The 22255-nt window shown below is 40.2% G+C and overlaps 1 protein-coding gene across 1 annotated transcript; it reads left to right on the top strand.

Moving 5' to 3' along the window:
• The first annotated feature begins 1074 nt into the window (after window positions 1-1074).
• slc29a4a (solute carrier family 29 member 4a) lies at window positions 1075-22047 on the top strand. Its single transcript, XM_085352214.1, has 10 exons — window positions 1075-1324; window positions 4722-4853; window positions 4939-5052; window positions 7552-7680; window positions 12187-12261; window positions 12371-12639; window positions 18285-18405; window positions 18592-18779; window positions 20787-21027; window positions 21902-22047. The coding sequence occupies exons 1-10, from the start codon at window positions 1102-1104 to the stop codon at window positions 22045-22047; spliced, it is 1638 nt and encodes a 545-aa protein (XP_085208340.1). The 5' UTR covers window positions 1075-1101.
• The last annotated feature ends 208 nt before the right edge of the window (window positions 22048-22255 follow it).

Raw genomic sequence — 22255 nt, 5'->3', positions numbered from 1 at the left:
GTTGAATTGTTGCCTCCTCTTTGCATGTCCTCCTTGTGTTTGCACAATCCAGCCAGGTGCGCAGAATAGAAGCGCTTTTGTGCTCTCTTTCTACGCCAGTATGGAACAACATCAGCGGCCATTAATATTGATCCAGCTTGTAACAATGTTGACTGAAGTAAATGCAAACACGTATTGAACCGCAGCTCAGCTGCTCTGATGACAGAAGGGACTAACTTACATTTAAAAGTGAGCAGGGGTTCCTCCGCTCCTCAGCAGGCTACACTTTCAGTCATAGTGCAGAGAATTTATTGGCGTGTGTTCTGACTGCTAATCAAGTTTCTCAATAATTGCTCGGTAGCAAAGGTCAGTGCTTATCTCATTTATAAGCCTGCAAACTGACTAGATTTGGACTGTTGGCTACAAATAAAAATCAGGGTAGTGGTGACAACAAGAGATTCCAAGCGAGTGTTGAGGTGTTTTTGGTATTGCATGCTGCAACTGTGATGAGCATCGTGCTCTGTTTTCTGATCTTTGTAGAGAAAACGATTCAACAGGTGAAAGAATACAGTGGGCTTCTCTGTTGAATTGTAAAGCTGCAAAAATGCAAACTAGTAATCAATGACTTGAATTGCAGATGACGGATATTTCTGTTAGTCAGCTAATTGATTTCCACTTGGACCTCTTCCTCTCTTCTACACTGCACAGCTTCAGCTCTCTCGGCGCCTCTTTACTGAATGCAGAGATGCATTTATGCTCACCTTGTCTGTCACTCATTCATGCATCCTTTGTCATTCTGTTTCTCTCTGTTAATATGCTTCTCACACCGACACACATACACAAACAGGGGGGCCACATTTCTTTTGCTGTCTAACCTTGAGTTTTGTTATTTTCCGGAAAGCACAGCTTGCGTTTTTTCTAGTCTTCTTCTGTCTTTTCTTATATTTATTTCTGTTTCCTGTTCTTTCATGCCCTGCAGATCCTCCATCATCGGAAGGTCTCCTGCATCTCTTCCAGGGCGTGCCTCTGTGATTGCGTCTAGCATGCACGCTCACGAGAGCGCACAGCTTGTCTAATCAACCACAGTGCGTGTTTCTTCGCGAGCGTACGTCAAGTGCAGGAATGGGTTCGGTGGGCGCGGAGCGCCGCAGGCCCACGCCGGCCCAGACACCCGAGGAGAGGGACGTGTGGAGGGATGGAGGAAGATCTGTTTGGAGAGAGGGCTGGAGAGAGGGAAGAGAGAGCGGCATTGTGCAGAGCTACAGCTTCGATTCATACCAGCTGGAGGAGGAGGAGATCAGTAAAGACGCCCCGGAGCGAGGAGTGCTGGCTTTGTCCGAGCCCGGTGAGGGAGTTTTTGTTCTATCTGTGCATGAGTGTGTGTAATCTACTATTTATAAAGAGAGAGGCGAGGAACATGGAAGGAAGGAAAGGGGTAGGTGTACCAACAAACAGCAATTTGTCAAAGTGAAAAAAGGCACATTAATATCCTTCTACTCCTAAACACCAGGAACAAAGTGTTTAGATACGTGGACAGAGAGAAAAGTGTTTGCCAATGATTTTCCACCAGAAAATTTAAAATGCACCTTCTTCATTGTTTACCACACTTTCACATTATATTCTATATATAAAGAATTTAGACAGAATAGCATTTACATGTGCTGTTTACATATTTACTGATTAACTGTTAGATATGTATTCAGAGGGCAGTAAACCTCTGCTCTGGATGTTTTTAAAATATATTTGAGATTGTAAGAAGCAGTGAAAAAGATGCTTATAGGTTATAGGTTTTTCAGCTGGAAGTTTTCAGAGTTTGCACAGTTGTATAGATCGAAGAATCCCAAGATCTTTTATAACACTGCTACTGATACCGCAGATTAACTACCCAAACTGTCTTATCTTTTAAGACCTGCTGAAATTGTATCTGTGTGGACGGGCTGTAATCTGCTCACCCGTGTTGATTTGACCTGAAACAAGCACATACGCCACAACATTATGTGGGATTTGACAAGAGAGAGGTGGAGAGACTCAAACTGCATGACTGCGAACCCGAGCTGTCAGTGAGTGTGGATAACTCACCTTCACTGCATCTATCCAAATCAACTTTGTTCTGGTTTAAACTGCAGTGTTTTTTATTGTCGTTTGTTTAACAACAAAACACAACACTGTGCAGAAGCCTTGAGTCACTCATAATTTCTTTATATTTAATTAGGAAAATGGGTGCAGAGATTTATTGAAACATGCAAACATACATGTAAATACAGTATATAATACAAAACAGAGTTTGTATAATTCTAATCAGCTTGAAAGTCAAGATTTGGTACGACCACCTTTATTCTTCAGCACAGTCTGATCTCTCTTAGGCAGCTTTCTTGTCATTTCTTTAAGTAGTCTTCAGGAATAGTTCTCCAGGCTTCTTGAAGGACACAAACTCTTCTTTGGATGTTGCTGCCTTTTGTTCTGTTCTCTGTCAAGATGATCCCACACTGCTTCAATAATGTTGAGGTCTGGGTTCTGGGGAGGCCAATCCATGACTAATAGTGTTCCACTGTGTGTTTTTCTATCTAGGTATGCTTTTGCTGTTTGGCAGTGTGTTTGGGATCATTGTCAAGCTGAAAAATGAAGCTGTTGCCCGATGTATTGCTCGGTGTATCTAACTGTGATGATACTTTCCTGTGTTCATAATTCCATCAATTTTGACAAGATCTCCAACAACATTGGCTGAAATTCAGCCCCAAACCATGACAGAGCCTCCACCATGTTTTACAGATGGCTGTACACACCCACTGTTGTACTTCTCTAATGACCTCATCTCTACATACTAATGAGCCGTTTTCAGTTAACACCTTTTTGGGAATCACCTCAATGGTACAAAAATACTAAGTTATTCCTGTCAAACTGTGTTGTCTGTGGGATTTTTTATAGATTATACTAAAGGAATTTTAACAAAGGTTTTTGCAACAAAGTGGCTGAAGATACAATTTAAAGTTGATTCTTTGCTGTTCTTCTTCTTTGTCTGTTACGTGGATTACACTACAGTGGTTCATCCCTTAAGTTAGGTGCCTTTTTATATTTGAATGTTCCTCTGAAAAGAGCCAATACCGGACTGAAAGTGAGTAAAAAGGTAGCCAATGTAAAACAAAGAAAAAGAAAAAAAAAGAGAGAGAGACAAGACTATTAAAGTTCTTCAGAAAGTCTGAAGAACTTTCTAGAAAGTCTGGCTCTTTAGAAGCAGAATTGAGAAGTGGCTCAAGACTTTTTCACAGCGCTGTATTGTCATTTGATTTATTGTCAAATACACTTTACAACAGCAGCTAACCAGAAAAAAAATGTTTTAAAAAATCTGAAATAAAATTTTTAGTTATATTAAGCTTTAAATCTCTTCCCCCTCCCCTTTTTACCATTTCTAACAATGAGACTATCAAACTTCAGCTAAGCTTCTATACCAACAGCTACCACAACAGATAACTAATATGCAAACTTTATTTCAAAAATGAACAATGTTGAAAGTGACATCAGATTTTTTAAATCAAAGGTTAAACATGGCCGTGCTGCTAGATTATTCCAGCCCACTTAACCTCTGGATAAGTTCTTCCAAATGTAGAAAACCGATTGGTTTTCCCAGCTGTGTTTGGGCAGGAGGTGAGGTGCACCCTGGACAGGTTGCCAGTCCATCAAAGGGCCTTTAAATTTTTGTAAATAATAAGTCAGAATGGATTTAATAACCGTCTTGAAGATTTGTATGGGCAGTGCATGTTAGACACAGACGGCGGTCTTGATAACAAAAAACTGCTGTGTTGCCTGGTTACACGGGTTACACAAAGGCCATGTTAATCAGGTCATAAGTGACCAGTGACGCATAATGACGGCCTTGCAGGCAGAAGCCTTTTTCCCTGCTCTCTTCATGTGTTTCTTACTTATATTTTGCTCTTTTTTCCTGCTTCCCTTTCTTTCCTGAAGCTGCCAGTCTTCATATTTCAGTATGCAACAAAACAGACAGGGGATGCAATCTCCACAGAGTCTGCCTTCTCCTAGAAGAAAATAAAAGATGGAGATGTGGCAAAGCAGCCTCCGAGAATGAGTTAACCTTAAGATGCTATTTCAGTTCTGCAGCTGCACAACAACTGTGTTTCTGAGCAGAGGACAACAGGTTTTATGAAGGTGTACATTGATTTTTATTTTCAGCGGCCAAATTAATTCTAAAAGGGTGAAAATCCATTTGTATCAACAGATGTATCAGTAAAAAAATTTTTTGTTTCTATAGTAATAAAGTAGTGACATGAGTCAGTGAGAAGGACATTTTCCCACTCAGTCTGCAGTAAAGCCTAAATTCTCATGATGAATGATTTGGGCCATTAATATTAGGCTTACGGGATTAGGAAAGGATTAAGAACAGTTATATAAAAAACCTGCACATCACACTTTCTCCATGTAACCGATCCGGCTGCAAAACAGAAATGTACGAGTTTTAACTGAAGCTATTTCGACAGCTAGACCATGATCTGAGATCCCCATGATTAATCTTTCACTAACACAAGCGCAACAGTCTGCTCCACCATCAGCTGCTCCATCAAGTGGAACAGAGGCGTTCCTGCTGCCGCTGCACCTTTCTTCCTCCTGATTAGCTTCTCTGAAGACAGAGTGTTCTGGCTTCAGTACTAATTCAGATGTTAATCATATCCCGCCGTCTGATTTCATGCTGCTTTAATTCTCTAACCTATGACTCCCATTTTGCTGCTCAGACTTTGAGGAACCGATCCCTGACGACCGTTACCATGGCATCTACTTTGCAATGCTACTGGCTGGAGTGGGTTTCCTGCTTCCCTACAACAGCTTCATCACAGATGTGGATTACCTGCATCAGAAGTTTAAAGGTATAAATATGGATGAGTGTGCACAAAGTCACGTTTGCGGTTACGGCTCGAGGCTACGCTGTCACATCTCTCCCTTGTGTTTCAGGGACATCGATAGTGTTTGACATGAGTCTGACGTACATCTTAGTGGCTTTGTTGGCCGTCATCCTCAACAATGTGCTGGTGGAGCGACTCAGCATGCACACCAGGATCACTGTGGGTAAGTCAGAGAGGCGCCAAGAGCACAGATCGAGTGGAAAATTAAAAACTGTTCCATTAAAACTTACCCTGTTACTTATTAAATACTTTGGGACCACACAGTCCCGAAGAGATCTACCCACAGGGGAGCTTCACTGAGAACTACAGTCATGAAAAAGAAAGCACATTCCCTTTCAATTCTTTCACAGATCAGGGTGTAAAAAAATCATCTTGGCCTTCAGACTATTTAAATATAACCTCAGATATATTTTTACACCATGCCACTTTATTTTACAAACACTAAGGCAAAATGAACGGTAGAGTGTGTGCACCCTATGATTCAGCAGCTTGGAGAACCACATTTGATAGCAATAATTGAAGAAGCTGTTTTCTGTATGACTTCAGTCTCTCACATTATCGTATTGCAAAAATGTCAGTGCACCTTGTGGGCATTTGTTTATGCACAGCATTTCAGTCAGGTTGAGCCTGGGCTATTGCAACACTTTGATTTTTTTCTTTTTCAGCCATTCTGTTGTAGGTTTGCTGATGTTCTTGCAATCATGGTCCTGTTGAAAGACCAGCCTGGGCCAAGCTGTCAGACAGATGGCCTCACATATGACTCTAGAATACTCTGGAGAATTTAAACACGTTCTCTCTCCCGAGGCTCAATATTTTAGGTGACAAATCGTCAACATGTTACGCTTCCGGGCACCCAACACGTTCCTAAATGACGAGATCGGAAAAATAAGGAAATATGAGAACTGTTTGGAATTAATCCACACATATTCGTTCATTTTCCTCAAATCACTTTGGAAAACACTATTTCACGTCATTAAAGTGCTGGTTAAGGTTAGGTATAAGGTTATGGTTAAGGCTGGAATACATGGCTGGAACATGTTTTACCACGGGATCGTCATTCTACTGTATTTCACCCATAACCCGGCGCTACCTTAAGAACGCCGAAGGTCGCCTTCCACGTTCCTCAGGAACGCTGCCAGATGTAACAAATCATCAGGATGTTATGCCTCCGGAGTGAGAATGAGCTGAGGATTTCATGGTCAACTCAGTGGCTGCAGGGCCCAAATCATCCAACGTCACCCACCGTGCTTGGAAGTTGGTATGAGCTGTTTGCGCTGATGTGCTGTGTTTGGTTTTTGACAAATAGTGTTTTATAGCCAAACATCTTCACTCTGTCCTTTGGACTGAGAAGACCATTGTTCCAGAAGTCTTTTTTTTTTTCAGTTCTATCTTTGCAAATCTGTGCTGTCATGTTTCTTTTAGAGAGACGAGGCTTTCACTTCAAACCTTTTGAAAGAGCCATACACTGTACTGTGATGAACATTAACATTTGACGTGCTGGCTGAGGCCTGTAGAGTCCAAGATGAAGTTTCTCTGAGCGTTGCACGTCTGACCTTGTGGAGAATTTGCACAAGAATGACACAAGACTTGGCTTGTGGTTGGTAATGGAGCATAACTCTTATTATGGTCTTTGATCATTTTGTAATCCTAGTTAAGCTTCTTCATGTTGTCTTAATGGCTTTGGTGTATAATTTCTGCCTTATAGCATGCTGAAAGTGAAGTGCTGGTCAAGATATGCCAAGATTTATATTTCATTTTAATGAGTCAAAAATCATATTTTACTCCCACACACATGAAGCATAAAGCCAAAAACTTCACTGCTGGTTAAAATCAGTTGTATTTTTAATTCTTAAGCCTAACCTTACAAGCTGTCCTTCACGTGTGGACACATAAAACGGTGCACTACTTCCAGCAGTAGTAACAACTGTCAAAAAACAGCAGGAAGCTCAAAGCTTATCAGAGTGTGCAAAAATGGGAAAATGTTATAAAGATAAATAAAAATCCACTTTTCCATGGATCTCTTGTGGTCTTTATTCATAAACACCACAGGAGATCCGTTTTTGGCTTTTGCCGAAAACTGTGAATTGACAAGAAGCGGTTTCAGGATTCATCTGCATCTTCCTCAGATTGCTTTCATATTTCAAAAACATCATTAAAGGTGATTTGCTATGCTCTTTGAATAAGCTGTTCGGTAACAGGCGAGCACATAGAGGCTGATTTAAAATCATGTTTGTTAAAGTCTTAGCTGGAGATACTGGAGAGATGTGGCCGAAAATATTAATCTTTGCAGAAATTATTCTCAAACTGTGATATTGGAGATGAACCTAGAAATATTAAAGCCCTTCAAGCTCACCCTTAAAAAAATCATGATAAAAAGTTCTTTAAATATGCATGTTCCCCGGAAGTTTGAGATCACTGCACATACATGCTAAATTTCAGAACGGGGTTTCACCGCAATAGCCTCTGCTGCTTAAAATAGCTGTGCTTGTATTTTTGGTTAAAGGTCTTTTGAAGTTTGACGTCAGCTTGAGAGCATATCCCCAGGTTAAAGAGTTAATGAACTGCCTCACATATAGTTTCCTCACTCTTATCAAATATGTGTTCAGTCCTGCAGTCACAACATTACCTGGATCACTGACTCAGCCTGTCACTCTCTCTGCAGGTTACATCTTAGCTTTGGGGCCCCTGATCTTTGTCAGCGTGTTCGATGTTTGGCTGGAAAAGTTCACCACCAAGCAGGCTTATGTCATCAACCTGGTATCAGTGGGAGTGGTGGCCTTTGGATGTACAGGTACTTTGATGTTCTTTTACCCTAATAATGGTTAAACGAACTGAATGACAGACTACACTTAAAAGGCAGAAGAGCCACTCTTGACTACATCCTTGCAGCCTTGACTTTTTGGAACTAGATGAACTATAATTGGATGAAAGGCTAGAAAGACAGATTGCCAACATGTTACAATCAGTCCATCTGCACCAATTAGCGCAACTTGTCTGCGATGTGGCTCTTTGCAGTAGGGAACTCGGCTCAGCTACCTGGCACCTGGTTGCATTCTGGTTGTAGTCTATATAAAATCGAGGTGGTCAAGCACTTCTTGCATTTTGCAGTTAAATTACAGAGACGCAGCAATTATGTCACTTTTTGTGGAGAAATTTCAGAATTTCAGTTTCATATCCATTGGGTTCTGGCTGTGCAATGAGCACTTAATATGAATTTCTATGTATGTAGATGGCAAAAATTTTTCCATCTACATGCCAGTTTATCAGTTTATCACACACAATTGCCACAAACAGGCTGCATGTAATTTCGGACTTAACTGAAACTAGCAGCCTTTGAGAAATGTTTGCTAGCCTTTCAAAAGCCTAGCAATCATTAGCCGCTATTACAGCCACCTGTGTCTTGTCTCCCGTGTAAATCAACGCAGTAACAATGCTTATAAGCTTTAAGGCTTAACATCTTTGAAAAATGTTTAAAAATTCACCGCTGCAGATTTTTTTAATGAAGGGAGAAATTAGCTTTCGAGACAAATACTCTCTTTTTCTGTCCCAGGCTATAGAGATGTTAGCTAGTTTTACTGTCCAGGCTGTATGTAAATGATGGCTCTCATGTGAGTTTTTTTAACCATTAAAGACCATTTGTGGATGAAGGGTGCACAGCTCAGATATCAGATGGCACAAATTAGCTTGGTTAGCAAGCTACATTTTTGAAATATACCGATGCAACACAAACACATGTGTAATAATAGCTTTAGGTAACAGACTACTGTTACCTAAAGCAATTCAAATACTAGAATTTGAATCGCCATAACTGTTGCACAAACGTATTTGGAGGGCTGCCTGATAATTCCTAGAGATGGCACGATACCACTTTTTTATGTCCGATACCGATACCGATATCATAAATTTGGATATCTGCCGATACCGATATGAATCCGATATAATGTTTTTTAATCAACAAAACTGTTTTTTAAATATCTTGCTGCATTTTGTATAAGTTCATACTCAAGTTTAAAACAACAACTACACTAAAGCTATTCTGTTATACCTGTATGCAAAAAAAAAAATTTCATAGTTCAGCAATACTGATCAATAGGGCTGCTCGATTATGGCAAAAATGATAATCACGATTATTTTCACTGAAATTGAGATCACGATTATTTGACGATATTTATTTAACCCTTTAAGACCTACTATAGAACCAAGTCCACCAGAGCTTATATTATTTTTATTTATTTTTTTTACATGCTGTAGTGCCATTTGTGGGAGCATTTCAAGTTGCTATACATCAATACAACTGTTATAGCCCATATTTTAATAATATGTATGCATTAAGTGCATAGTAATTACATAAATTGCAAAAAAGTGCAATAAACTACAAAAAAAATTGAAAATCGCTTTTGTTTTGTTTACATATATTTCTACTTGGAGAAGTTTAAGAGGTTTATCCCTCAAAACTTTAAATACAATAAAGTTGCAAAAAATAGTTTCCCACCACAAGAAATTTATTTTGAGTGTCTTCATAGTTTTATTTTGGAGATACAGCAATTTTTATATACTGCAGGAAAAACAAAAAACAATCCTATGATGCAAATTTGCAAAGAAAACAGCATGTGCATCATTTCACTGTGGGAAGTGTTACGAACAGCTGATAGGATCGGCAAAGCGTGTTTCTGGAATATTATGTTTTTGTTCCTGCAAGCGCTTTTTATGCAATTTTTGCAAAGCTATATGTGGAACGAAACCGTGACTGAGGACAAGCTGATGGCATAAAATGTAAGTACAACTCCTCCGGTTTCATATGCAAAACAAATTATTGCGCTAGCTTACACGGTTCAGGTTCTACAGGGATTTAAAAATAGTTACACAAAACGGAGCGTGCTGCTCTGACCGGCTTTAAAGGGTTAACAATGACTTTAAAAAAATAATATAAAATAGTGTGCAACACCACTGAAGTTTTTTTTTTTTTTTTAAACTCTTTTCAACCAACGGCAGTCACTCTCCTCTCCAAATAACTTCTGCTTAGCTTTCCGAGCTTCCCTCGGGTCCTCTTAATCAGCGGTCTCCAACCTTTTTTGCGCCACGGACCGGTTTATGCCCGACAATATTTTCACGGACCGGCCTTTAAGGTGTCGCGGATAAATGAGGGAGGGGCTAATAATCGGCTCAGTCATTTTTAATGATCGTTGAAAGCCCAGATCGTAATCGTGATTAAAATTCGATTAATTGAGCAGCCCTACTGATCAATCTAATAAACTTAAACCTACACCATCCTCCCTATTCTGGTATTTTAAAGAGTACTTAGCATAAATATTAAGCAACCTAACTAATAGGGTTCCAACTCCCAGCAACAACAAAAATAAATAAAAAATAGGGAACCACCCCTCACGCTCCACCTCATGATGCTTAATCGACGTAATCAACCTTAATTTGATGCAGTGTGAAAAAAAATGCACAGAAATCAATTATTTTTCAAGAAATATTAAATAGATTCAACATCTTTCTTCAACAGAATTGCAGACTGCACAGATGGTACCTTCCCAAAGGAAAAAGTACTATAGCTTACAAGGGTATATATATTAGACTTAATAGTTACTATATACAGTAATGGACTTCTATTCCTTTTACATCAGATTAAAACTTTGGGTGTCAGATAATTATTTATTAAAAGCTAGACATTTTAAATGAGAATAAGAAAGAAAAGTATGTCTTTGTGCCCCCTTTTCCCTGTTAATGCCCTATCGGCCCCCCTGGCTAAACTTTGCTAGATCCGCCCCTGCACAGTTACCAGCCGTCAGCTACGTAGAAAAAGATCCTGGTGTAGAAAGTAATATTAAATACATTCTAACAACAGCTGATCAAGCTTAAACGTGCTGCTGTTGTTCAGCCGCTGGTTTCCTCTTTCTGGTGCAAAGTGGGCCAAAAGCAAACTAGAGACAGGGACTCGCGACAGAAAAGCCGATCAGCTGATCATTAAGCAGTTTCATGATTGAAGTAGCAGCAGGAGAGGCAGTCGCTTGTTAAGCTTAACGCAGGAATGCTTTACAAACATTTAGAGATGGACTTACACACTTGCTTTACTTCTCTCGGGATAACTTTGTCGGAGATGAAATGCCAGGTTGCTAGCGAAGCTCCACATGCTATCCAGACCACCGACAGGTCCCGCATGCCACAGCTGCTCTATCACGTGATGCATACTGCTCCGACGTGCTAACGTTCTGAGGTGAGTTACGGCGTGTTGCAAGTTTTGTGAGGTGCTTTCGTGATATTTAATGGATCGGATTACATTTTTTTATTTTTCTCCGATATCCGATCCAGTAATTTAGGTCAGTATCGGACCGATACCGATACGTAATATCGGATAGGTCCATCTCTAATAATTCCATTAAAAAAACCCTCCAAAAGGCGCTAACAACACAATCACCTTAATGAGGTTGATTTCAGGGACTCTGAAATTGTCTCAATTGTGCCTCAAGTGGAGATTAGAGGACCTGCATTGGGTTTAGTCCTGGAGCTGCTGGTTGTATATGACTATGTGAAAAGTGTGGCTCGTAGCAAAAAGCTTACAGACAATGTACAGTTTTGTCTGCAGGCAGCTAGCAGACAACAACACTCTGCTAAAGCCTGTACATCACCGATTCAGCCTGTAAAAGAAGGCAGAAAAAGTGGAACATTTAGCTCCTTAATAACCAGACAGTTCCCTCATGAGTTTGTGGAAAACAATATAGAGCTATGAGGACAATTGCTTTTATTAAAAGGATAATAAATTATAACTAAATATGTGTCAGAGCTCCCCCTGTTGGGATAAACACAAACATTATTATTGTACATTATTGTACTTTATTGAGCCCCGTGGGGAAATTGCTCTCTGCATTTAACCCATTCACTCAGTGAAGCAGTGGGCAGCCATTGGGCGCCCGGGGAGCAGTGTGTAGGGACGGTACCTTGCTCAGGGGTACCTCAGGGTAGCTGTTAAGGGGAATCGAACCCCCGACCTTCCGATCATGGGGCAACCACTCTACCTACTGAGCTATCCCTGTCCTAAACCCAATAGAGGTTTTGGTCTTCAGGTGCTGCCGACTTTAATACATAGTCGTTTTCCTCTGTGTTTGTCAGTGAGAACTCAGTTTCTGCCTGCTGTAATATCAGTTTAATTAGTGGAGGTCTGAGGGTCAGAGCAGCTTCTCTCAAGTGGTGTGTGGTGGTTCATTAAGTTCCCCTCTAAATAAATCGTGTTGTTACAATGTTGACTGTTGGGCCTCTATTTACACTGATAACTGCCTCCCTCCTCCCTCTTCAGTGCAGCAGTCCAGTTTCTATGGTTACATGGGGATGCTGCCCAAGAGGTACACACAGGGGGTAATGACTGGAGAGAGTAAGTACACTCAACGATTAGCACACACGTTTTCGTTAGCTCTTGCTGCCAGACTTTGTCATCCTCCTCACCTTCTTCATCTCCTTCATCATTTACGTACCCTCCTCAGGTACGGCGGGGGTGATCATCTCGCTGTCCCGCATCTTCACCAAGCTGCTGATCAAAGATGACAAGAAGAACACGCTGATCTTCTTCCTCGTCTCCATCAGCATGGAAATGCTGTGCTTCCTGCTTCACCTGCTGGTCCGCCGCTCACGATTTGTCCGGTATTACACCAGCCACGCCCAGGGTAAAGGTCCGGGCAATTGTCACGATCCGAGAGACAACGGGACCGGGTACAGGGTTCACCACGATGTCACTGCAGAGGAAGTAAGATTTGTAAGTTTATGGACAGCTTATTGACTCACATGTGTTTTATGTCTGTTCACGGCGAATACTAAGTATTGTTAGCCATGCCAGCAGCAGGCTCAATTACTCTGGCACAGAACACACATCTTAACATATATACTATATATCGCAAAGAGCCAGGCTTTCTTTAAAGTGTTTAAAGTGCTCTTAAACTATTGCCTTTAGATATTGGCTGGTTTTCACTCTTTTATATTACAGTCCTAGTAGCCGATCATTTCAAAGGAGTGTTTTTTGTTTATTATGCCATTAACACTAACCTATGAATCATTCAAACATTAATAAGCTAACTTAGCAGATGGATCAGTGTTGTCTTAGGTGTACCGTTAACAGCTGTGACAAAGACACAAAATTTCTTCCCATTTCTTGAGCTAAATCTATGAAAAGTGTCAAAGATAACAGAGTTTAACAGGCAGAAAATGTTTTACACTAACGTTCCCAAAGCACTATCAGTAGAAAACTTATATCTCAGCATGCTGTGCAGCATATTCTTAAAAAATGAATGAAATTGTAAGTAGCAAACAAAAGAACTAAACAAGTATCTACAGCAGATGAAGAGTATTTGAAAGTCATGGTCTTAAGAAATAAGAAAAAGAAATCCAGCAAAGACCTGACATACGATCAGAGAGATGTATCTGGCCCTTTAGTCGATCCATCTACTGTTCACTAAAGATGGTGGAAGGATGGCTCTCAAGAAGGGAAAGAAGAAAGACTGTACTGTACTGAAAATAGGCGGGAACATGTCTGATGGAGTGATGAATCCAGTTTTGACATTTCTGGTTTAACTGTTCATCAGTATGTTTGGAAAAGGTCAGGAGAGGTACAACAGTATCTACAGCCATCTGTAAAACACGGTGGAGGCTCTGTCATGGCTTGGAGCTGCATTTCAGTCAGTGTTGTTGGTGTTTTTAAAACTGATGGAATTATGAATGCAGAAAAATACCATCAGATTTTAATTCGATATGCAGTAACAACTGAAAAGCATCTGATTGGCTTCATTTTTCAGCATGATCCCAAACACACTGCCAATGCAGTAAAAGCATAGCTGGCTAGAAGGACACACAGTGGAACTTCGGTCATGGATTGGCCTCTCCAGAGCCCAGACTTCAGCATTATTGAAGCAGTGTGGGATCATCTTGACAGAGAACAGAATAAAAGGCAGCAAACATCCAAAGAAGAGCTTTGAATGAAAGCCTGGAGAACTATTCCTGAAGACTACTTGAAGAAATGACAAGAAAGCTATGCATATCTCCTGTAGTGCATTTGGTACCAAAAGTCATAAATATGCCATACACTATACAGTGAACTGCTAAAGTGCTTGGACTTGATATTTTGCAGTCAGCGTTGTATCTTCAGCGTCTTTGATATTTTTCTCACGTTGCTTTTCAAGTTAGATTAGGATACTGACTCTACACAGACCAACAGGCTCCCTCATTAAAGCTTCCGCTACATGTTTTATTCATTAAATCATTTATAAATATTGTAATGACAAATAGTTTCTGGACTCAGACAGGGAGGAAATGCCAGGCCTCTAAACTGTAATGTCATCCAGAGCGAGCACGCACACAAGTATTGAGGGCTGGTTGTGCTTAAAAATGCAATCACTTAGTAGCTATGAGCTGTTTCTTGGCTGCTGGTCAGAAAGATGCTAAAAGAGAGGAAGAGCAAAAGATATTGGAAGTTGTTCTTTAGGGCTGAGGAATATAGGGAGTGGTGCAGGAGAAAGACGGAGAGTTGACGACGCCTCCTTTGAACCCAGAGAGAAAGAGAGTCACGATGCTGAGAGAGAAAAAAAAGTTTACGGGAAGCTACTAATGCGAGACAAGTGAGAGAGGCAGTGCAGAGAGTGGGGAAGAGCTCATAAAAATTGTAGAGAAAATATAAGACAAAACAAATTAAAGGAAGAGAAGGGAAAGAGAGCAGGACACCGGCCATGACAACGAGAGGAAAAGAGGGAAAGAAAACGACTTTGAATTGAAACCCACTTTGTAGCTGTGCTTTGAGCAGCATTTTGTAGCCTGAAGACATGAAGCTAGTACTGCTCATCCTGCTCTGTGTGTGTGTCTGTGTGTGTGTCTGTGTGTGTGTCTGTGTGTGCATTCAGAGCCTTCAAAGGAAGAAACTGCACCTGAGGCTATCATCGCTTAATGTGTGCGTGTTCATATTTGTATGTGCGCCATTACATACAAGTGTGTGATGGACGTCCCGCGGTGTTTTACAGCTCTGTGTGTGTGTGTGCACGTGTGTGTGTGTGTATGTGCACGTGTGTGTGTCTGGGGTTGATTCTGGCAGTTCTTTGTTCTGGTTGCCATGGGAAATGAATGCAGCTCTTCCTATTATGCGATAATCAAGAATAGGAGTGCCTTCTGGCCCGGCAGCCCCTCTAATCAACTAATGGATCTATCTGTGTGTGTGTGTGTGTGTGTGTGTGTGTGTGTGTGTGTGTACGTGCAGTCACCTGGCTCAGTGAATTAGTGTGTATTTGGAAAGACCTCAGCATAAAGGGATGTGCCCATACCCGAAAAGATGTCTGTGTGTGGTGGTGGTGGTGGACATCATTAAGTCAACCTTCAGCCGGTCACAGCCATCCTCTCTAATAGTCACTGTCATAAAAAGGGGATGTCATGTATCCCAGAAGCCATTACTAATGAAAAAAACTAAAACATGTAAAGGTCAAAGCAGTAAAAGTGAATGTGTTTATTTATTGTGTGATGGCTACCTCTAGTGTTTCCTTAAAGAACCTTCAAATGCTTTAAAAAAGTTTTCAGAAATGAGCAACAAAGTCTTAATTTTCCCACTCAGAACTATGTTTAAAAATGAATACAGTTCAGTATTTTCTAGCATAGGGAATTAAAAGGGGACAGAATCACATGTTTTAGTGTTTTTGAGGACAAAGGACCCTTTTTTTTTATCCCAAAGATAAGGATGAGTATACGAGGGAGGCTGTGACTTCAAAAGATGATAAGTACTGCCCACACCTGCAGAATGGATCTGCATTCCTAATATAATAACCAGCTGGGTTTTTGCTCTTTTGTGGAGTCACCGTTTGCTTACTTTAACTCCAAAACTATATCACCTGCAAACATAAAACTCCAAAACCTCCAAAACAAAGTTTGCATCTTGCAGCTAATGCAGCTAACATCACCACCTCTATGCTGCTCGCCTAATTTCTGTACACTTATGTAATATACAGGGAGTGCAGAATTATTAGGCAAGTTGTATTTTTGAGGAATAATTTTATTATTGAACAACAACCATGTTCTCAATGAACCCAAAAAACTCATTAATATCAAAGCTGAATGTTTTTGGAAGTAGTTTTTAGTTTGTTTTTAGTTTTAGCTATTTTAGTGGGATATCTGTGTGTGCAGGTGACTATTACTGTGCATAATTATTAGGCAACTTAACAAAAAACAAATATATACCCATTTCAATTATTTATTTTTACCAGTGAAACCAATATAACATCTCCACATTCACAAATATACATTTCTGACATTCAAAAACAAAACAAAAACAAATCAGCGACCACCTTTCTTTGCAAGGACACTCAAAAGCCTGCCATCCATGGATTCTGTCAGTGTTTTCATCTGTTCACCATCAACATTGCGTGCAGCAGCAACCACGGCCTCCCAGACACTGTTCAGAGAGGTGTACTGTTTCCCCTCCTTGTAAATCTCACATTTGATGATGGACCACAGGTTCTCAATGGGGTTCAGATCAGGTGAACAAGGAGGCCATGTCATTAGTTTTTCTTCTTTTATACCCTTTCTTGCCAGCCACGCTGTGGAGTACTTGGACGCGTGTGATGGAGCATTGTCCTGCATGGAAATCATGTTTTTCTTGAAGGATGCAGACTTCTTCCTGTACCACTGCTTGAAGAAGGTGTCTTCCAGAAACTGGCAGTAGGACTGGGAGTTGAGCTTGACTCCATCCTCAACCCGATGGAGTTTGATGATACCAGCCCAAACCAGTACTCCACCTCCACCTTGCTGGCGTCTGAGTTGGACTGGAGCTCTCTGCCCTTTACCGATCCAGCCACGGGCCCATCCATCTGGCCCATCAAGACTCACTCTCATTTCATCAGTCCATAAAACCTTGGAAAAACCAGTCTTGAGATATTTCTTGGCCCAGTCTTGACGTTTCAGCTTGTGTGTCTTGTTCAGTGGTGGTCGTCTTTCAGCCTTTCTTACCTTGGCCATGTCTCTGAGTATTGCACACCTTGTGCTTTTGGGCACTCCAGTGATGTTGCAGCTCTGAAATATGGCCAAACTGGTGGCAAGTGGCATCTTGGCAGCTGCACGCTTGACTTTTCTCAGCTCATGGGCAGTTATTTTGCGCCTTGGTTTTTCCACACGCTTCTTGCGACCCTGTTGACTATTTTGAATGAAACGCTTGATTGTTCGATGATCACGCTTCAAAGCTTTGCAATTTTGAGACTGCTGCATCCCTCTGCAAGATATCTCACTATTTTTGACTTTTCTGAGCCTGTCAAGTCCTTCTTTTGACCCATTTTGCCAAAGGAAAGGACGTTGCCTAATAATTATGCACACCTGATATAGGGTGTTGATGTCATTAGACCACACCCCTTCTCATTACAGAGATGCACATCACCTAATATGCTTAATTGGTAGTAGGCTTTCAAGCCTATACAGCTTGGAGTAAGACAACATGCATGAAGAGGATGATGTGGACAAAATACTCATTTGCCTAATAATTCTGCACTCCCTGTATTTATTCTGTGGTACAGCAAATATCCTCAAAACGCTGTTCTCATTTACATATTTGTTTCTGCCATCACACAGAGATGAGAGTGTGAAACAGGGAAATGTAGCCCATTAACTTACAAGACCGTTTTCACTCACCTCTAAAAATCTTGAAACGATCGTGAATATAAGTTTAAAGCAGCGGCTAAGATCTAAAATGATCACTTAGAGAGAAAGCAGTCTTTTTCTTCCTCTCTCCCTCTAATCAGTTTTTTTGGATACCACCTAAACTGTAAGTAATTATATGAGTAGCTGGAGCTCTGATCTCATGAAAAGTGCTTTCTGATTGTTGTTTTCACAGTCTGCAAACTAACAAGTTTGTCGCTTTAGGGCCCGCGACATAATGTTCTTGCTTTGTGACTCTTATTTTTTTCCACATCTTCACTCATTGTCATTATCGGGTCTATTTCGTGTTGATTTTTTCACATTGGGGTTGTAATGTAGTGATCTTTAATAACAATCTTAATCTTGTAGTTTTTACAAGTATGTTCTGACTAGAAAATTCTCCCTTAGGACATCTTTCCCACAGTGTTGAAGGATTAACCTTCTGATTATTTTTAAATACGTCATTGGATCCAACACAGATGAGTTCCTGAAGCTAGGGTCGTTCAGCACATTGATATTAAATGTTCGTGTTTTCTGTTGCACACCCACTACGTGTAAAGAGAAATAAATGTCTGAATGATTTGATATATCTGACTATTTTACATTCTTTTCATTTCATTCATATATGTCTATCAATATATATATAGAGAGAGATATGTTACAATTAAGATTTGAAAGCATTAACATAAAGTCTCGTGTGTCTATTCAGTTTAGAAGATTACAGTAAACATCTCGTCTGTCTCTCTTCAGGGAAACGGTGGTACAGGAGCGTCTTCTGTGGAGGAAGGCGTCGAGGACATTGCGGGCGGTACCTATGTTCGATTTGATGCCCCAAAAGCCAAGATGAGAAGGAGCTGGCCCGGGCTCCGAGGTAGTCTCTTTCAAAATCTTGTCTAATCACTTCTCAATTACCCTCTGACTCCAACAGATGGATCTGAAATTTAAATGCATCCCCTGGTGATTTTTATTTAGGTAGAGGAGCGATCTCAATGAAATGACTGCTCGAGTGAATCATTTGAATTTTTAATACGGTCATGTGTGTGTGTTCTCAAACCAGACATGATCTTGCATCGTTACGTGGTGTCCCGCGTGATCTGGGCCTACATGCTGTCAATAGCTGTGACCTACAGCATCACTCTCTGTCTGTTTCCCGGGCTGGAGTCAGAGATACGAAACTCCACCTTAGGTGAATGGCTCCCCATCCTCATCATGGCCACCTTCAACATGTCGGACTTTGTTGGCAAGGTGAGCCATATATTAACTTCACAAGTTTGAATTTAAACATTGTGGGTGGTGACTTTTACATGAATACTTCACACATGATACTTTTTATAAAATCGGAGAGATTAGAATCATATATTCATATATTTCACGGTGGTGACTTTTAACCTTTGATTCCAGGGATTTAAGTTTTTGGAGAGAACTTGGAAGAGAACAACCCCAGTTCCAAAACTTTTGTGACACCGTGTAAAATGTGAATGAAAAAAGAAAATCCAAAGCCTTTCCTTTGGCTGATCCATGTTCTTTATTCATCCAAAGAACATGATCCATGTTCTTTGGATGAATATGGTTTCTTCTTTGCACGATGGAGCTGTATCTTCATATGTGGATAGCACAGTGTGGTCACACACAGTGATTTTTGGAGGCACTCCTGAGCCCACAGTGATTTCTATGACAGAGTCATGTCTGTTTTTTATGGAAGCCTGTTTCCACCACAAAAAAAAGGGTATCCATATGATATAGCTCAAAATTTTGACTTATTAACTTGAAATTTCAATTTACTTTTCTCAGAATTTCGAGTTAATAACTCGACATTTCGATTTAGCTCTGCCAATCAGTAATCTACATGAATGGCGTCATTTTCTTGCAACCTGGAAGGATACGGCACAGAGAAATACGCACTCAAAACCGGATCGCAACAAATTGGGGCTTTTTATAGTACGTTTGCTGATAGTAACGCCACATGATTCAGCTAATAACACAAGGATTTCATCATTTGTGAAGAAAATAATCAGCAATTTGTGCGTTCATGACTGGCTATAATACTGTTAGTTTAGCTGTAGCATTTGTAGCTGAGGGCTTCAGCTTCCGGGTAACAAGGAAATGACTTCATTCACGTAGATTACTGATTGGCAGCGCTAACGCAATATGTCGAGTTAATAAGTCGAAATTTCAAGAAAATAATTCAAAATTTCAAGTTATGGATACTTTTTTTTGTGGCGGAAACAGGCTTCCGTAGTTTTTAATGCAGTGCTGTCTGATGTGTCTTTCAGCCTTGTCCCTTGTGCACAGAGATTTCTCCAAAATTATCAGAATCTTTTGATCTATATGTATAACAGATGATGAGGAATATTACTGAAATTGTTCCAAAAATGCAGTTTTTTTGCAGATTGCTGAAAGTCTGCCTCTCTAAGATGCTCTTTTTAAATTAAGTTTTAGGTTTGTTCTGTTGTGAATCCCATCATTTTTGGAACTGGGCCTGTATTAACTTACTGTCAATGTATAAAATTCACTGGTTTAACATCAATATTAAATGCTATTGCCCTTCTCACGCTACACTTACTGAGATTTTGGGATTTAAATTCCCATTTACAGGCATCTTAGCATTAAAGGAACAAGAAAGACAGAAAGGCAGAGTTAACCTCTTGAAACCATTAAAGTCGTCGACCCATTAATTTAACGTAAGGCTGGTAAAACGTCTGGTGTATTGTGGGATAATTGCACTTACTATAGCTCGGAGGCTTCATCCGAACACTCTGAAACTTATCTGGTTTCCTTGGGTCATAATTTTGACTTTGAAGGCACCAACATTGGTTTAGTGAAAGTTGTTATGTAGGCTTTGGCTTTGTCCTCGCGGCAAATTGAGTTTTTTCTTCAAATGAAAAGGGAAAGAGATTAGACGAGGAATTAAATTGAAAAAGGAAAAATTAAGGTAGCTTAGAGGTATAAAAAAGAGAGAGAGAAAGAAAAATGTCACGATAAGAGACTGGAAAAGTGTAAAGAGGATTTTTCTTTTGCATTTCTCTCACGGTTCACTTTGTTTTGCACTAATACTGTTATTGTTCTTATTTATTTTCCCTGACAAGTGCTTTCCTTAGAAATTGTTCCAAGCAATGGAGAATTACTGAACATAACGGTCTTAAGTTCAAAACTGCAAATGCTCATATATTTCATATATTATTTGAATATTTTTCCTTGTTTTTCCAAAGTGTAATACACAGCCTGACTGAAACACTCCTGCTGTCCCCTCAGATCCTGGCAGCGCTGCCATATGACTGGTCTGGGGGTCGTCTGCTCTTCTTCTCTTGCCTGAGGGTGGTCTTCATCCCTCTGTTTGTCATGTGTGTGTATCCGGCCAATGAACCCACCCTATCCCATCCTGCCTGGCCCTGTCTCTTTTCTCTCCTCATGGGAGTCACCAACGGATATTTTGGGTCTGTACCGATGATCCAGGCTGCGGGCAAAGTGCCGCCTGAACAGCGGGAGCTTGCAGGTGATTTTTGACTTCTTTTGTCTGATTTATTGTTAAATAAAAAGCATCAATAATTGAACTGAAGCCAGTTGATTAGACCCAATTAGCTTAATTTTAGCTATATAAGTTGTTGTATGTCATAAGAATACCATTAAATGGTTGTAAATTAGATCATTATATTCTTCTTAGCAGCATAACACTGACCTTAGCACTGTAACTGTAACTTAATTATTTTATCAACTTAATAAAGTTGCCTTTCTTTAGAATGAATGAGGTTTTTTTTGGCCTGACAGCTAGCTTAGCTTAGCTAGTAGCAACAAGGCAAATATAGCCTATATTAGATGTAATTTTATGTTAGCTTAAGCCTTCAGAGAAGGATTACATATAAGATATCAAACAAACTCAACACTGTTATGTGCGCTATAATATTAAACATTATTACCTGTGAGATGCTTTTTAAATTTTATCTTTAACACTCAAAAGTAGTGCATATTTCAAGAGTTTTTTTTAGCTAGCAGTCTGACATTGTTTTCAGGCTGGGATTTTGTGAAGAAATACTAAAGTTACATTTAGATTATAATTATAGATTTTATTATAATTTTCCTCTGAGTGACCTGTGCTTGGTGTCTTGCGCTCCTATTAATGTTAGCTTGCTAAATTAGCATGCTAAATTAGGATGGTTATAATGGCACATGCTATCCCTGCAGATGCTAACATGCAAGAACATCAAAGAGTGGATAGCAAAGATGTACTTTCTTAGACTTGTTACTCACTATCTAACATGTTTCTTGCTTACTTGTTCACGCCGAGCAGTATTCTTTATTTAAAAATGGCATTCCCCCCGGATTAGGCAGTATGATCAGCTCTACAGTTACTCTCTGCTCTCTCTCGCCAGGGAATACTATGACTGTCTCCTACATGACAGGCCTGATGGTTGGCTCCGCTGTAGCGTATGCAGCTTATAGCTTCACTGCTCCACCAACAGGAATACACTCCTCCACGCTCAACATACACACACCTGCCAACACTACCGTGTATTGAATGTCCGTAGGTTTGACACGCACTCACTCATCCATCTGTATACATTTACATGTACACACATGCTGCGTAAGGACAGGACGTTTGCCCTTTCAGCAGCATAAACTGATGTACTACACTCCAGCTGCAGAATAACTCAACAATAACAAAAGAAAAGACAAGCAGTGGCTTTTAGTGTTGAAAGGGATTAAGTGAAAAAAGTGCAGATTTC

This window comes from Diplotaxodon limnothrissa, linkage group LG4 (assembly GCF_057381915.1).
Source record: "Diplotaxodon limnothrissa isolate DT_005_m linkage group LG4, D_limnothrissa_male_GT1.1, whole genome shotgun sequence".
Classification (NCBI taxonomy): Eukaryota; Metazoa; Chordata; class Actinopteri; order Cichliformes; family Cichlidae; genus Diplotaxodon; species Diplotaxodon limnothrissa.
Note: the sequence above shows the minus strand (reverse complement) of the source record. Positions and strands in the feature narration are given on the sequence as shown.

Bases quoted from the DNA above. Each gene is read 5' to 3' on its own strand.
- slc29a4a (XM_085352214.1), top strand. From the start codon at position 1,102: ATGGGTTCGGTGGGCGCGGAGCGCCGCAGGCCCACGCCGGCCCAGACA. The intron at 18,780-20,786 runs GTGAGCCATATA...CTGTCCCCTCAG, and splicing joins TGTCGGACTTTGTTGGCAAG to ATCCTGGCAGCGCTGCCATA. The intron at 21,028-21,901 runs GTGATTTTTGAC...CTCTCTCGCCAG, and splicing joins TGAACAGCGGGAGCTTGCAG to GGAATACTATGACTGTCTCC.